The 18,890-nt window shown below is 30.3% G+C and overlaps 1 protein-coding gene across 4 annotated transcripts in view; it reads right to left on the bottom strand.

Moving 5' to 3' along the window:
• Positions 1–11,928: 11,928 nt before the first annotated feature.
• The window catches only part of LOC106716065 (neuronal acetylcholine receptor subunit alpha-7), a 74,745-nt gene continuing 67,783 nt past the window's right edge, over positions 11,929–18,890 (bottom strand). For 3 of the 4 annotated variants that reach the window (XM_045682883.1, XM_045682880.1, XM_045682887.1), the window contains 7 exons: positions 18,250–18,325; positions 17,952–18,146; positions 16,515–16,601; positions 13,758–13,867; positions 13,271–13,497; positions 12,398–12,598; positions 11,929–12,170 (listed from right to left, as the gene is read on the bottom strand). In XM_045682883.1, the coding sequence (XP_045538839.1) occupies positions 12,086–12,170; positions 12,398–12,598; positions 13,271–13,497; positions 13,758–13,867; positions 16,515–16,601; positions 17,952–18,146; positions 18,250–18,325 (981 nt within the window). In that variant the 3' untranslated portion in view covers positions 11,929–12,085. Of the gene's footprint in view, positions 12,171–12,397; positions 12,599–13,270; positions 13,498–13,757; positions 13,868–16,514; positions 16,602–17,053; positions 17,141–17,951; positions 18,147–18,249; positions 18,326–18,890 lie in introns of all 4 variants that reach the window. The other variant, XM_045682891.1, reaches the window with a different exon arrangement.

Raw genomic sequence — 18,890 nt, 5'->3', positions numbered from 1 at the left:
AAATGTATTGAGAGCTTAATTGCATTGGAAAATAATATTAAAAGTTTAATTTACAGCAATGGTGTTTTTTTTTCACATTGGCGTGGTTTATTAAAAAGCTTCAATGTTATCTGCATTAAAAGTGTTTATAACCCAATTTTATTTAAATCAGAACACCACTTAAGGTTAAGAGAATCAATAAAATTTATTTATTCCTTCTGGCATTATATTGACACATGTATGTTAAGTGCCTTTCCTGTGAAATATTAAAAATTAGATTTTCAACGCAAACTGGAGTCTTAAATTTATTTATATCGTACAAGATGTTTGTAAATAACACAATTAAAAACATCTTGATTAACAAGTCTATAGCAAAACGCGAACTTTCCAACGCCAGTTTATTTATTTTTAATTAAACGTTTCCGTACACAGCTTTAACTTGTGATAAATATTAGAATTCATTTATTCCCCGCGGAATCCCGCTTCGCCCCGAGCTCAATACGAAATGATATAATTATTCGAGAACCGTATCACGCAGCAACAAAATGAATAAAGCTGACTAATTACGAATATGTTCGATTCTAACTTAGCTTGTTAAGTATTTCATTACTATTTAGAGATAGTTACGTTTAGATATTTGGAGATAAGGATTTCTTTTTTGTATAAATAACTCTAAAAGAGTCTTTTGGCTACAATTATTTTTTTAATTTAACCGTATTGTTAAAGCTACTAGCATAATATTTTAGCTGTATTTTTTATTATTAGACATAATATTGTTGTAAATATGACTTATCAAATAAGACCTCGTAATTTTAATGTCAAATATGTCCATTAAACTGGAATGAATATTAAATATTCAACTTAAAACAAGTAAAAGATTATATTTATTTTAATCATTAACGAAATTAAAAAAAATACATTTTTTATAAAAAGGTGCATTACAAAAATGAAATTTACATCTGGGTATAATCCATTTAATAAAAATAATCCATTTGTAAAATACTTTCACAGTGGTACAGTTGGCAAAAAACATTATCGGAATGAATTTCTAGTGTGACTCGATGCCCGGGAAATGTTATCCAAATTATAATCTTGGCCGCTAGCCCACGGGGCGGAAGACAGAAGCAATTCCATTGTCCTGATATTACTAGGTCATGTTGCACTAATTATCCTTTATTCTGTCGATTTTTAAATAAGGATGAAAACATGTTTTTGTACAAGCGTTTTTTTTACGATGTAAACATGTTTACCGAAGTAGTATAGATGACACAGAGTAATGCAAAGCTTCATATCAAAGGTAGCACGTCAATGAAGATAAAAGATTAAGTTACATTTAACATGAGAGAATAGGAAACAACTATATTCCAGTTGATTAGTTTTTTATATTAGCAAACTTTAATTCCAAAAAACAACGTTGCAAAATTTATGTTCGATCAAGTGGAATATAATTTCGTTTAGAAATCTCTTCACAAAATAAAATCTGACTTTCGCAATAGCCGAAAGGGTATTCGATGTTAATTTGAAAGAAAGCTTTTGTAGGCTACTGTGTATTTCATTCCATACGTTCATTTTAACAGTATTTCCGCTTTTATGTTGAAATAAATCATACTTCTACTAAGTATTTTTAGTATATGGAGAGGTATAAAAGGTGCTTTTGTCGAGCATTTTCCATTGAAGAAAAACTCAATGGAAAGATACTTACAACTTTATTTTTATTATTAGTTAAAGATTAAGGTTTATCTAATTTTATTTAAAATGCCAAATAAAATAATAAAAAAGTTTCTAAAGTACTTAAACTTAGTACATACGTGGTAAGGTTTGGAATGGGTTTGTTAAGATACAAAACAAGTTTTTTTTTTCTTCTAAAAATGTAAGACCAATTGGTATAATCCTTAAAGTCTGGATGACAGCCAAAAGCTTGTGGCAATAAAGTAGCAATTTGGCCGACACCTCTTTGCTTGTTATTTATTCACATCGAAAACAAATTTACAAATGGGTTAGAAGTTAATTTCTACAACTTGTTTTTTTTTTACTTTATTTCTAAGGTTAGGGTAAAATATTTTTGTAGGTATACTAATAGCATCGTTTGTCAATTTTAAATACACATTCAGAACAATAACAGCTTTAAATACGTATAATAATATCTTCAAAATTGTACCTTAAAAAACTACAACACATATATAAAGATATATTTTTATTTTGAAATATGCAACACAAAGAAGTAATACTAAGAATACAGAACAATACCAAAGGCAATTACAATTGTACACAATGTGCAGAATAACATCAATTTATCACATTCCTTATTACGTTTCTGAGAAGCCGCACTATCGGCTAGTTCGGATCTACCGCGTAATTACATCGCTACGGTATTTCCTTTTATTAACTCTGTATACTAGAATACTGACCTCTTTTGTTTAGATAATAGTATTCCAGTTGGAGTCTCATAATGTCTCACATAATTTGTTTTATTTTCATACAAAAATCTAAATAACTTCGTGACTACTTTAAGATGCTAAGAATGGATCATCATCATCATCATCATCAGCTCACTACACGTCCCCACCGAGGGCCTCGGAGCCTACCCCAAGTTAGGGGTAGGCTCCGAGTCCGAGTCCACAGTCAACCACGCTGGCCAAGCCACACATATCATTGAATTTCTTCTCAGATATGTGCAGGTTGCATCACGATGTTTTCCTTCACCGTAAGAACGTCGGACAAATGTACATATGTAAATCGAAAATCGAAAAACACATTGGTACATGGCGGGATTCGAACCCAGGACCTGCAGATTGCAAGTCATTTGTAAGAATGGATGTATATAGTCAAAATTGCTTCCTTCCTAGAAAATAAAGATTATAGTCGCTAGCATACCCTCGTGAAATGAACGCCATGTTTTAATAACGTAAACGTGGTACGTTACAGAACTCTTGTCTCATTATTATACGTTTCCAGCAGCCTCGAGTACAAAATTAAAATATTTTATACTCCGCTGCGACGCGCAGTACACTCTAAATGCAAGGGAAATGCGAAAACAGACACTAAATTTGACGCTGTAGCATATTTTCTCCTTGCGATAGAAGTAATAATTAGTGAATGAGTTTTTTACAAAATCATTTTGAAAATAGTTAAATTTCACTCGTTTTCTTTAAATTTCATATACCAATCGTCCTTAAAATATTTTAAAATAAATACTTAGATGACCAACAAATCGACATATTTGTGCCCATTGCTAAAGCCAATTTGAATATTTTAATTAACAATCATGTTACTACGAGCCCAAATAATTCTAAAAGAAACTACTGCTGCTGTTTCTAAATATAAAGGAAGTATACTAAAAAACTTATATTTTTAAATCTCTTATAAAAAGACGCAACAGGTGACATTTACATATTTCTAACTTTTTAAAGAAAATGCACTGAAAATTTTAAAAGAAATATTTTCTTATAGTTTTCAAAACCGGTAGCACAATAATCGCATTCACACGATCCCCTTTAGAGTTCACTCGCTCAGTGTTAGTATAACAGAACCACTCGGAACTGTATTGTTTGTGTGTCACCTGCTTACTTTTCCCTTCATCTTTTGATTAACCTTCCTTTTCATCATATGCAATGTTTAAAATTTTAGTAGTTATTTTATTTTAAACATAACAAAATTTATATCGGAAGATTCTGAATTTTTTTACGTTGTCTGGTTGTCTTTTGTTTTAATATAGAAAATGTTTTACTAATTCATTGAAGGGGAATGGAATTTAAAGTGGAAGGTATTCCGCGTATCGTCTGACGAGTGTGTTGCCGGAGGCCTAATTTTAGTCCACCTTTTCTTTCCACCCTTTTCTTATAAGGAAGAAGATAGATATAGAAATATCCAGGTGGCCGTTTGCTGGTTTGCCACCATATGATATATAAAATAAAATTGAGCATAGACTTTAATTACGTAGTTATAACAAAAGATCTCCTAATTGTGGTAACGTACCGCATAATCTAGAATATTTTGTTAAAAAAAAACAATATCACTACCTTAGAAAAGAACGGTTTTCTAAAATAAATTTTTCTAAGATGTTATATTTACTTATTTGTATTAAAACCTATTTCTAAATTGATTGTTCAAAAACTAAACAAAGCAAAGGAACGATGTTGACACCGCGTGAACCAACAGAGCGCGGTACGAAATGAAAATCGTGCTTCCAATGCAATTGAGCGGAGCCGTTGATCTTATTGCCTCGAGGTGTTCTTTACTCAGTTCTACTGTTGCTCTTTGTTTGTGTTCCGCATTTAACAGCTGCAGTTATCTCAATTATGCATTTTAAAGGTATTCGTTTTTTGAATACCGTACAAGTCCGACTGACTGTTAATTTTTTTGTTTTAATTCGGCAATAGATACCATAATCTGGATAATAATGACTATTATTGGGCTCTAAAATGTTCGTTTATTTTCTAAAGATATCGCTCTTAAATTGCAACTTTCTTACGGTTACAAATAAATAAATTTGTCATAAGTTAATTTTAGGTAAATACATAATTCGTTTTGTTATTTAAGGGGTTGTTGTTGATTCGATTTTATCTACTTTGTCTAGATATTGTTTACATCACCTCAACAATAATCGTCCTCTTTCAATTGTGAGTTTAAAGCTTGTAAATTGTGTTATGAACCAATAACCTTCAATTAAAGTCTTTTAACTTGTTTTCGTCAGGTTTCGTGTTTCTTTTTTTTAATAAATCTACAATTTGCACAAGTATTTTGTTTGATAATGTCTTCGTTACCTTCAATTTTGGAGTTTATTTATTTTAACAAAGTGTCAAAATAAAAATTATATAGAAAAACATTTTAATAATTGTACGAAATTAGTGAATTTTCACTAAAACAAATTTTAGTGGATTTTTATCGTCTCGAAGAAAATAAATGATAAATCAAAGTCCTACAACAATAACTAAAGAAATAAAATCACCATGTTATACCAAATTCAAAATAAATATTTAAATTTTTATATAAATCCAGAAACCTCCTAAACTATCAGGACGCGTAACTTGTCTGTTTTAGAATACAAAACATCCGTCTGTTATATTTTGAATTTTAACGAATTCCTTGCACGAGTACACTTTTGTTTTGGAATGGGGGGAAAAATATGAATTCATGTTATATACATCTTTTTAAACGTTACATTCTGATTGAAACACAAACTGCCACACTTACACTAAGTCGCTAACTAATCGTCTCTGTTAGAGTTGTTTTAAAAATTCAATTGTTTTATTTTTATGTCTTGAAAATTCAGTGTTTCGACACCAACAATCTTCGTTGTGTCTTCTTAAAGTAGTTAATTCTTAAAAGAAACGAATCGTGTATTAAATTAGGTCCAAAAATCTTATAAACATTATTCTCTAATAACTTATCGTATTCAGTAGATATTAGAATTTATATATTCTTTTACGAATACGCGAACTCTTTGATATCATATTGAATTGAATAAGTGAACTTGCTACCTTGCTTCTTACTATTTTAAGGTAAAGTTATCTTTTTAAAAATATTTAAAAAAAAAATAAACTAATTCCAAAGACTTTGAAAATACCAGTTTTCTTTCGCATGTCAATTAACTTAAAGTAACTTAAATTCTTTCGGTTTGTTGATATGTCATTTTGCATTAATTTTTAGAGAAATGGATAAAACAAACGTTGTTATAAAAACACAATGCATTTACTGGTGTAAACGTTTTTAATTCGCCGTTATCGGGAACAAACGCGCATGTACAATACAAACAGACTGAATCACTTTATGTTTGAATTGCTGGTTATAAATAGCGTATTATTTCGTCGATGCGGTCGCCAACAGCAGATTGTTTTGTTTCGTTTCACGCGAGCGGAAAAACATTTGTTGCATAAAATGTTTTGAATAATTTAGTATATTAAAATCGAAAGATATAAATTTTTCTTTTAATATATTATTTGTAGTGTGAACAAGCTTAATATATGTATGTCTAAGAATGTAAAAAAACTTACAAACATCTTATAGTAATATTGGATTTAATGGAATGTCTTACTAATTACTTTTATTTTTTCTTATATTGAATAAGCTAGCGCTTGATTACGATCCCACTTGATGAAGTGATGATGTGGTCTAATGATGATACGCTCTAGCTTTGTAAATGACTATTCACTCTACTCTAGAAGTAATCAGGCTGACATCTTACTAATATTATATAGGTAAATGCGAAAGTTTAGATGGATGGATGGATGATTGTTTGTTTGAAGGTATCTCCGGAACGGTTTAACAGTTCTTAATGAAATTTGGCACAGATGTAGAGCATAGTCTGGAACAACACATAGGCTACTTATTGAGTTTTTTTTATATCCGCGCGGACGGAGTCACGGGCGATAGCTAGTGGGATATAAATATTCATAGCAAATTTACGTTTATAATTGATAATGTAGGCTTTTAATTATGCAATAGCAAATTAAAATGAATGAAAAAATACAAATAAAATAATATATTATGTTATATAAGATCGGCTATTTCATAACATGTATCCTAGCTTTTTATTGGTAATTTAAAGAGAATACCAGAGAATAGTACACTGTAAGGATATAAAAATGACACATGGCGTTCTGAAATTAATAATGAAATTCCTTTCCACGCCCACATTAGGCCGTAATTTCAAACTTTTCAATAAAAGCGTAGAGCTATGCTTAGAGTTAGCCATGTTATCGAATTATCTCTAAAATTATATTAACAATTATCTTACTAATATTATAAATGTGAAAGTTTAGATGGATGGATGATTTGTTATTTAGTATCTCCAGAACGGCATAACGGATCCTAGTTGATATTTAGCATAGATGTAGAACATAGTCTGGAATAACAAGTAGGCTTCTGTTTAAGTTTAGTTTTTTTTTAATTTTCCGCAGTCGGCTAAAAAATAATTTGTAATATTATTAAAATGATTTATAACAGGTTGTAATGTAAATGACGACACATTTTATTATGACATTGGTTAGTATGACATGCTTAGACGCAGTGAAAATTCTACTAGTAATAAATCATAGTGTGCCATGCGTCTTACATACTCCAAACATGTCTCCTTATATCTTATTATTTATCTTAACATACTTTAGTAAATATATTTTTGTTAATAATATAATATATAAGGTAAGTAAAACAACATATTTAGTATAAATCAGATTGCTTTATTTTTTATTTTTATACAAATCGAATACTACTTACGATAGTCAATTTTACGAATAAACATATTTACCCGTCGAGTTTAATATTTTTTTTTTACAAATTTACCTTCGTGTCTTTTAAAACGTTCACTATTATATAAAACCTCCATAGGGGCTTCCTTTATTATAAACTTACATTATAATCGGTTGTATTTTAATCAGCTTAATTGCAGTCATATATTTTAATTTATTATTTTAATAATTCTGACTATGGTTAAGCCACAGGAACACAATATGGAGTACATTTATGTGACAGTTACAAAAATAAATAATGTGCTATACAAAATGGCATATATCGGCTATAAAATAATCTATTAATGTATAAATGAAATCCATATGTATGCGTAAACAAGCATATATCTCGCATATTTACTGAATATATAAAGAACCTTATGTATTATATAAATACTGTATACTCGTAAAACACAATTGTAAAGATCTTTTAAAACAAAATACTGGCAGATGTATGAGTGTGCATGTAAGAATGTATTATGTGAATGTGTTATGTAAAGTTTATGTATTGAATCGTATATAATTCAATAAGTAATGAGAATAACTTCTATATATTATATAATATTATAAATAGTTGTATGAGTAATTGAAGTAGTAAGGTAATATGGCAATAGAGGCGAATATATTGGAACTGCATATATACATAGTATATAGATAAACAGATATAACATTTTTGATTTCGGTATTATTTACAACCGTTTTATGCATTTGATTTTATTTATTTCATATAATTATAGTCAATGAGTAACAAATTATCAGAGGTTCTTTTTATAATACAAATAATCTTAAATTAATTAAATTACATGTCTTTTTCACTCTAAAACATATAAGTTTGCTAGTTAACTCTGTAATTAAAATGCTTGTCCTAATTGCCTCAACTTCAAACAAAATAAAATTTAATATATAAATTCTTATATACTGTAAAACGTGAGAACCGTATTCAAAACTTTCAATTTATAAGGTTCTTGAAATACAAAGATAGAGTTAAGAAAGTACACGACAGTCCAAAATACCTGTTTCATAATTAAAGCATTTCGTTACGGTTGTGCAGTGTTATTTAATGTTTGTATGGTAAAATAAAATGAAAGTTAACTTTTTTCACTAACTGACACTCGGGGTCTTTTAATAGCCAGTAAGAAAAACTCTTAACGCACTAATGCTTAACTTAAACAATAAAGGATAACGATCGATCGATCGATAATGAATAAGTTATTACTTTCAGAAACCTACCATAAATAAACATTAAATCTAAACAAAAAATACCATACAAACATTTTTTTAAAATTTATAATTTACGGTCATAAAATGTGTTTGAAAGTAATGTTGATCTGAGTAGAGTTAAAAGTGTTTTTAAAGAGACAAAATTGTGAGTTGCAAGCTGCATAGAACAGAAATTTTAAATTTTGTTCCTATCAATGTTTCACTTCGTGTTAACTAAACGATGGGTCATAGGTATAAGGGCCAAAGTAACAAATTTATGATTTTTACTTTCGTGTGTTAAAAGCTACCTCTTAGTTTAATTAACATGCACTAAATATAATATACATTGTTAATGTTATTTTTTTTTGCTGAAGTAAAAGGGCCACCTATATGGTTAAAACTTTGAGAGACTCTCCTGAAAATTTGCACATTGGCCCTTATTCGACAGAGCAATTTAAGCAGCATTAATTTTTAGCTGTGATTACTTTTGTTAATTATTACAAAACAGCAGAAAATATATAATAATATCTTCTTTTGTGGCATGTTTAATATTTATTATCAGTGCGTTTTTGGCAGTTAATGTTATGATAATTGTTGTATTTTTGAAAGATAACTTTCATTTTACGTTCAATAAATAACAAAAAGTGTTAACCTTTGAAATTATATCTATTCGTACAAAATTTAAAAGACAAAATAAATAACTAAATTTTATTTTCATCCGAAGCAAAAGCTTTTTCGTGTTACGAAAAGTGCACCAAAGAAATACCGATCCATTTTAGTTGCATTTATTTTTTGTATTTTGGAACGAAATGTATTTTATAAAATAGGCTTTTTTTGCATGCAAATAAAACAAAACTCAAATGATTTAGTAAATTGTCCGAAAAAAATATAACGCAGCGAAAAAATAACATATGATTCTGTTATATTTGTACATTTTACACTAACCCGGTTCCGGGCAGGTTTATTTAAAATTGTTTTCATTTTAACGTAGACTTGTTCTACAATTTTATATGTATAATTTATTTAACATTGCACCGAAACTCGCGGCTTACTAAATTGTTTCACAACCTCTCGTTTATATATTTTTACTTTAATTAAAATACTTTTTTTTTTATTTAATTGGCTGATTAGCCCTCATAGTTACGGTACAATGTTCCGTTCATATTTCAAGTTATTAACAAAGATCTAGTTCGTTTTTATTTTTATTTTACAATAAAATTCTTAACTTTATCCTCTATTTATAACCCTAAAAATCAAACGTAACAAGTTATTTTATAAATCCTATTTTTTTGGCACTAACAAATCTAATTAAAACATTTCAATTGATTTTAAAAATGTCATTTTAGTAACCACTTCCAAGTAAATAAAGTTCAGTTTAGATATGCCCATATAAATATTAAAATAATAATCAACGAAAAGAACAAAACTTAATGTACTTACAGCGCCTAGGAGTCAAGATAATTTTGTACGTTTATAACAAAAGTATCTTTCAAACTAACATACATAATATACCTAATAAAATAACCTTAAGGTCCCTCGTACACAAAGCAACGTAAATCATCGAAACTAATATTGTATGATTGCGTCGCGACAATCACGTTGCGCGCTACGTACAGACAACGTTAAATCTTCAACGCGCTTCGTCTATTCGGTTTGTAAAACCATAGCGATTTCATGTCAACTGGATAGGTTTGCTCCTTCATCTTGAAAATCACGGCGACTTTTCTCAAGACGATCTTGACCTGGCTTTGTTGATGACAGATAGAAATGTCGGCAACGCGCACTATGAACCTCTATGATTTTGTATTGCGTAATCGCTTAGTGACTAAACCGCGGGGTTTCGAAGATTTACTGTGCCTTGTGTACGAAGGGCCTAAAAGTACGTATTACCTTCAATTAACAAATAACAAAAACGTAACATTTGATTATAGAACATTGCCAAACGCACAGTCAAATCGAAACAAGACAAAATCGATTTTCGAAAATGAAATATCGATTTGCATCCGAGAGAACACATCGAGATAATAATCCTATTTTAATAACTATTATTGGTGAGCCTCCGTACCACTTACTCTATTTAATTTATAAATATTACATAGACTATAATTCAAGGACACGACATTCACTAATCTAACACGACACCTAAGAGCGAAGTTGAGGAACGGACAAAGACAAAGATGTGAGAAATATGAACTCTTTAAAGGTAAAGATATAGTACCTAGAACTACCAACGTGCTAAAGGGTAACTACCCAAGTCGTTATTTCACGTCGAACGGGGAACTTGAAGCAATTTTTCATTATTGCTAATGGGTCTGTAGATTGACTCCGACATGTGCAACTCTAAAAGAGCATTTTTAATAAGCAGGATATTAATTACGTTTTATAAACAAACAAAAGAAAATTGCAAAGAAACTTCTTAAGGAAATTTTGTGAAAGAATTATTTCGAAACGCATTACGCTGTACTTTTTTGATATTTATATAATTTAAGTTCAACTAACTTTTAAGACCAAAAATTGCGTAACTTCGTTTCACTACTCTATAATGTACACCTCAAATGGATAATTAACTATTAATGATATTTACTTATAATTATATATCTGTCACTTAGTAATACATGTAACAGATTCCCTTAGTCTAATTATGGAGTACATAATGTTTTTTTATTATCTATATCATATATAAATGATATACAGATTGAACTATTTGTATGAATTATTAATTTTATCCATACATACATTTATTTGTATATTTAAAGTTTCTCTATACTTTATTCATCTATATTTAATTTGGTTCCTTTTAATTGTTGACTTTGTAATCAATTCCATAAAATATAAACAATTCCCGGCCTTAGGTAAAGTTTTAATCGTAAATTTGAATGACCCTAAATAAACGATTAATTAAAATCAATATTGTTCCGAAGTTAAAATTTAACATTTTGAGAGATATTTCGTATAATCATTATATAAAGTACTTAATACCCTAAGGCTTTGTCATGGTTAGTGATCCCTCATTTAATAAAAAAAAAAACTATATTTTGCATAGTAACTGTAAACAATTCCTCAAGATTTCATAGTTACTTCATGGGAAAAAAATCTTGTAACAACGTAATTTAACTACATATATATATATATATATATATATATATATATATATATATATATATATATATATATATATATATATATATATATATATATATATATATATATATATATATATATATATATATGTAGTTAAATTACGTTAACTATATATATATATATATATATATATATATAGTTAACTCAGTTTCTGTTCAGTATTTGACAGCCTCGTTCCTTTAAAAATTCAATCCAAATAAACATACCCACTAAGTAATTATCTTCCAGTAATGCACTTTAACGAAATTTTAATTACACATTTAATCGTATCAATTATTATTATAATTATATTCAATAACAAATTATAAATGTCAACATTGAATCTGTTTAACATCTTTCTAGTCAACATCACATTTGTTTTTCAATAATTATGTTGGACTTAAACTATGTTAAAGATTACAATTCACTTATATCTATATTTAGACAGAGTTAATGATGACGTGTGCGTTTGAACCACGTTATAAGATAATAGTATATAAATAAACAATTATAATTACAGTAAAATTAGTTCTCTCGTATTTGAGTTTGACCGGTTTGCTTCACTGCACTATAATATGTGGCGCAGATAGCAGCACGGCGACTGTCGCGATGATTGTGAACAGAGTAAACACAAACAAGCAAAACCTGGGGACAAATATGTGTATTAATAAAATGAAATGTTGAAACATGTATTTCGAAGTAGTGCATCTTGTCCAAGGTATTTCGGATATACGTAATTCCATCATAAAGTTCTTATAAGCTGTCTGTCCCCTACTTTTGTTTCTCACGAAACTAATATAGTTCGTAGTTCAAAAATCCAATTTTATATGTAATCATTCAACGACGTATAATTAAGATTCAATATAAATTACCTATCAACAACCATCGCGGCAAATTTCCAATCACTAATAAGTTCAGCTTCTTCATCAGCTTTCTTCATCCTTGCGGTGATGAACTGCAGCTCCCTAAGGATGAGGTGCAGCTCGCGGTGGTGGCTGCCCAGCCCGCCCACGTCTTCCATGGTGGAGGGACGCACGAACGACCGTCGGAAGTCCGTGCGGAATATTGAACACCTGGATTAACAAAGCCAGTTGCTAGTTGTATCGATTTTAACTTTGCTAACTTTATTTCTCTTTGTTCATCGAGAGTGCTTTATCTAGCGTTTGTTGCGTACATGTTTTGAAATTTATTATATTAAAAAAAGTATTCTACTTTAGTTATAGATAAAGACAATATTTTGTCGGATTATTTTATAAATACTAAGCTACCGCTAAAATATCCGATCACTGTTCTGAAGCTAGTTTTAAGAATTATAATACTTAAACTGTTTATTTTTCACAACGCAAACAATACAAATAGCGTCGTCTGATTTGAATTTAATTACAACAAAGAATATGTTTTATTAAATCAATACAATGTTTGTAGGAAGATTGCGACCTAATTTTACTTAACCTCATCATCGTCAGCTCGCCACGATTAGATTACAAATTCGGAGGGCTTAGCACGAATATTTGCGACAAGCGCCTTCGTATCGTCAGCCTCAATTATGTCAAAATTAGTATGAGATTTTTGGTTTACTCTACGGCCTATAGCGACGCCACAAAAATGTTTGTACAAATTTTGTTGATGAGGATTTGATAGCGATCGTCACAATTATTCGTGCTAGGCCCACAGTGCACAACACTTTACCTAACCCAAAGTACAACAAATGCACTGGGTAACAAAATGAGGTGGTTTTATTTTACCCTGGCCCCAAGTTTCCCGTGGACGCAGTGCTGTTGGGAGGCGGCGGCGCGTGTCTAAAGTCGTCGTCGATGTCCAGAACATTCGCCAACAGCGACTTGGAAGACCTCTCCTTCAGCTCCAGCTCCCTCATCCTGTTCGTCATCATTATCGTCTTCCGGGTTATCTTCTTACCCGGCCTCGACATCCTCAAAATCCACGGCAACCATTGCAGGAATACAGTCTTTATCTGTCGGATTGTGTAAGCTTAAATTTATAGCAAAAAAAATCTGGAATAAGCAGTCAAAATAAGCGAAACTAAATGGTGAAGCTACAACTTTGTTCGGAATACAAATATGGAAATCCTGAAGTCCCCATCGATCCCTATTTGAAAAAAATATAACTCCTAATAATTCCATTGTTAGGTTAACATAAATGTTTTTTGTACTTGTTTATTCTGGGCTATTGAAATGTTAAAATGAAACACTACTGTATTTTAATATTTCTTACCCATTGAGGCATCTCGTGTATATCCGCTGTCCTATGATGGTAATTCAGTACGACCACTGTCAGTACCACAGATGAAGCCACCATAAACATGATGCAATTGAAGTATGTTCCTGCGCATCACAAACATTTTGCTGTACAAATGTCCTACTGAACTTATCATCAATAAAACAACGGCTAAAAACTAAAATACCTCAATAGTCAAACACAATAGTGTAAGTATTTTAAATTAATCATGATATGATTCAATATCAAGTATCAAAAATTATTAAATTGAAAAGTTAATTCAATAAGGAGAAAATTAGGTACATTTTGTTTAATTTGGATTTTAATAACATTTTAACACACTACTTTAAAACATCAAAAGCATTCATGCATTTCAATTTATATATGCCATTATTATATTTTAAATACACACATACTATGACTATAAATTGACTAAATTAAAAATATATATATATTATTTTTATTTTATATAATATTTTTTTGCAATAAGTATAAAAAAATTGAAGGCACATGAACATGTCAAAATATAATCATCGTATTAATGTTTTTAGGATAAGTAAATTAATTAAATTAATAAATGAAACATTCAAAAAATAATTCTCTATTAAAAACCTCATACAACTTGAAAGAACCTCAAAATACTAATTATGAATTAAAGAATGAATTCAGAAAATATGCAGTTGTATAAGATTTTTATTCAATTGACAAAGGAACGTTATTAGTATAATTATTTACTAATTTGCTATTTTCATTATCAGCAGATCGTTCCTTTGACAAAGTTGATGTAAAGTTAGAGTTTGCACTGAAATGTTATAGGGTTATAGACAGACCAGGCAAAGTAGCTAGAGCCGATGTTCGCGAGATACTTGGAGACTGGACCCTCCCTACCCGCATCCACTTTGATGATTATAATCGCTGTTTAACTTTAACACATCCTTTTAGACAACTACAAGCGAAACCAGTCGTAGATAGCGTTATATTAACAAATTTCAAACTAGGAGAGTTGTGCGTTTAGTAAATATTTAGTTTGTTGTTTTATTTCAATCTATTTAACATGCTCATTGACGTCAGTAGTCACAAATTTAATATTAGAAATTTATAAAAAGAGCGCACTGGATAAATTAATGAAGAAATTAAATAGTGGTACAGTTGTAAGTTTGGAGGGACAGAGCTGGCTGAAGGCAGAAAAGAAATAATTTATTTTAACACATTACAAGTATATTATTAAATTGTAATCAAAAGTATTTCCAAAAGATTTAGAATTCAGAGCAATTTAATAGCGCTTAGAGTGCAATACGTCTATGTCATGTGTCGACAGAGCATGAAGAAATGTCGAAGCACAGGGATTTCCAAGACGAATTTGCATTTCAAAATTTGAAAAAAAAATCTATGCTGTCATTTGATTTTAAATCAATCAAGCGATAATTACATTCTATTTAATATTTCATTTTAAATAAGTTTTAATAAATGGCGAGAGGAATATTGTTTACTTTAATATTTTTTACTAATAACATTTTCGGACATAAATAATATCCCTCGCTAACCATTCACTCTGTTTGCTTTAGAACAGGTTATTCACAATTATTTATTGATATTTGTTTAGTTCTAGACATTTTTGCTGTTAACGCGTGTTTCTCACCTATTAGGGGGATCGCCTCTGAGGTCTTAGTGATAACGTGTCCCACCAATAGAGAGAAAACAGTTTGCGACAGGAGAATAGTTACACCTGCAAACATCAATATGAAATTCTATGAAAAACAAAGTGTTCTAATTAATCGTATAACCTTTAGAACTAATTTTTCGTCCGCATGACTCTGGACAAAGACGTTTCCTGTTTGTGTGCTGAGTTGGTAACTGGGGCTCAAGAGAAAACATAAACAAAACAAAACATAGTAACCATGCAACCACTATTTTTATAGATTTTAATGAATCGTAGTTATTGATTACATTATTTATGCATAATAAAATAAATTTTAGAAACGATTTTAATGTTACACCACCCACCCTCCAAGTATCTAGGACATCTCGCGATAGATTAACAATAAATAAGGCTAAGAAATAGATAAAAAAGCATAAACACTCAAATTAAAAATAACACATATTTTGCACCATGGAATCGATTCCGTGTCCTATGGTGTTTGAAGAAGTAGAAGAAAATTATCGTGAAACATTAAAAGTGCTGTAAAATTCAAGGACTTACCTTTGCGATTCCATAAATATTGTCAAGCATTACGGAATCCGAATATTTGAAATTCATGCCATGCTTCATATTTATACTTTTGTTATATTGGAAATAATTACTTTTACTTTTAAATCAGCATATTTATGTTATTACGAAATCGTTAATGGACGCGAATGTTCTCAGCTATATATTATAAGAGAGAGATATACGTAGATCTCGTATAAGAGAAACACGATATCGATTCCAGTGTTAATGTGAACCAGATGTTAAAACAAATATACAGGAAGAAAGTGTTATGGCAATACTTAGAATAAAGAGTCACTAAAAGCACAAAGATAGTGTAAGTTATGTGTTATTTTTAGGTGTTTTAATATTTAATTAAATTATTTAGTTCAAAGAGTTGTTAATATACTTAATTTACTCCTTGTAATGTTTTAAAATAATGAATTTAATAACAACAAAATCATCAGATAGAATTAAAATAAACAAAGGTGACAAAAAAATGAAGTGATAAAACAGAAAACAAATTGGATAAAGTGGGATCGGACGATGGTCAGGTGTGGGCAGTGTACCTAACAGGGGAATGGCGTCGGAGACCTGCGGCAGGGTCTCGGCTACCAAGTTGAGGAACACCGTCAGCGACAGTAGAATAGTGACTCCTGAAATCAAACATAGTGTTAACCCTACTGGATGCTCATGATCCCCGGCTTCGCATTTTATCCAACACAACTCTCCGTGTAAACTGGCTTTTGTTTTTCGGGACCGCAACATGTTGTGATTTCATCTAAGAATGAATTCTAATGTAAATGTATCTATGCCCAAAATCACTTACCGATGCTTTCTATAAATTTCTAGGGAGGACAGGTATGCACTAAAAAAGACGGGAACAGTGAAAACAAACTCTAGAAAAAAAAATCTAGCTTTTTGATTTGCAGTGCACGATGCTTTTCAAAAATTGAAAAGTATTTCTCAAAAAACCCTTTTAGTCACAATAAAAACCACACTCAATAAATTAGACATTAACAAAAATGGTCCAAGATCGCATCCTTGTGGGATCCTAAGGAACTAAAGTTGCCACGTGCATATTTCTTGCTGGTTACTTATAAAATACCTATAAGGGGAATGGCATCCGATGTTGTAGGCATCTTTTCAGCTACCAGGTTGAGAAAAACTGTTAACGATAACAAAATCGTAACACCTGTCGGCACAAACAAAATCATAAATCCAAATGAATTAGTGATGAATAAAATAAGAAATAAAACAAAAGAAAAACCCCATCAAAAATCATCGATGTAAAAGTATTTAGAACGAAAGCTCCATAATGTATAATTGACATTGTTTTCTTCACATATATACTGAACATTTTCTTGGTTCCTAGTTAAATGTAACAGAAAAAGTAGGCAATTTGATATGATACACAGGAAAATAGATGAAGGTTCAGATAATAATAATTATGATCCTATTTTTGTAAAAAAAAAAACAAATTCTCCTAAAACAGTATCTACCTCTTACATTTCCTCTTCGCATAACTCAAGCCCTAGTTTTATTTATGTGAGCGTCAGATACGCCATTTGAAATTCTAAAGCACATTTCCATTAAAGAGTGACTTCCAGGAGAAATAGCTTCGATTTAGCATGAAAATATCAAAAGCTCTCGCTATTCATATTAAAAAGTTTATACCGAGTGGGCGTGTATGTTGAATCAATTTCTATTTTTAATAAATATTAAATTCCAGCTTTTACCCGCGACTCCGTCCGCGCGGAATAAAAAATAGAAAACGGGGTAAAAGTTATCCTATGTCCGTTTCCTGGTTCTAAGCTGCCTGCCCACCAATTTTCAGTCAAATCGATTCACCACGATTATTGTTAACACAACATTTTTAACATTGCAAATATAGAAATTATAACAAAAAAAAAACGAAAAAATAATGTGTGAATATAAAAGGATCCTATACACTAAGAGATACAGATGAAGGTGCACGATAGAAGATATAAGTAAAAACAACTGACCGAGTGTTAATTTCTCTCCGGAATCCGGTGGTAGAGTGAAGCCGAGAAGCGCCATTGATGAAATTAGTACGCACGGAACTATTAAGTTGAAGAAATAGTACAATGTTCTCCGGCGTATCATAATGGTGAAGGTGACATCGACGTAAGGTTCCGGGCAACACGCGTATGTTATTGTATTCTTCTTTCCAGGCATCCCTGCACAATTGTTATAGAAGAAAGAGATGTTAACAACGATGTTATCACTCCTAAAGTCTTGGTAAATATACTGTCGAAGTAAATAATGCTAGAATATACTTGCCTATTAAATACCATTCTCCATTCGTTATAAAATCTGATAAGTCACCACCAGATTCATCTTTAAGCACCAGGTCCAACTGTCAGATTAAACATAATTAGTGTTGAAATAAAATAAAATGTGTGATCAAAATTTATAAAGCGCTAAGATTATGCAACGGAATTTGATAACAAATGTTTTAGTAAAAAAAATCGTGCATTCAATACTTCGGTAGGGTAATCCGGATAAGCGTTGGGGAAATGTGAGAAACATAAATAGTGCAGATTATGTAAAGACGGCATGCACAATTTTAAACCAATATTTTTGACACCATACGGAAAATACGCCGGAACCAAATTATTATAATATGTAAGGAAATTTTGGTGTATTTTTCATTTCCCAGTGATAAGATAATTTTACAACATTGTTACATGTGAAAATATGATGCAAACAAAATTTTATTATTGTCTTATTACTAATTTTCTAAAATCATGCGAATACTTACTTTTGGTGGCAGCTCTTAAAATATTATCGAGGAGTTTATAAAATACGCTTCAATACAATTTCTGTATTTCAAACCAATAAATTATACATTTATGTTATCAAACACTAAAATATTTTGATACGAAATAAAAACGTACACTGTTATGCCTTTTGCTAATTTT

Source organism: Papilio machaon, chromosome 2, assembly GCF_912999745.1.
Source record: "Papilio machaon chromosome 2, ilPapMach1.1, whole genome shotgun sequence".
Lineage (NCBI taxonomy): Eukaryota > Metazoa > Arthropoda > Insecta > Lepidoptera > Papilionidae > Papilio > Papilio machaon.
This window is presented reverse-complemented; position numbering and strand designations above follow the sequence as displayed.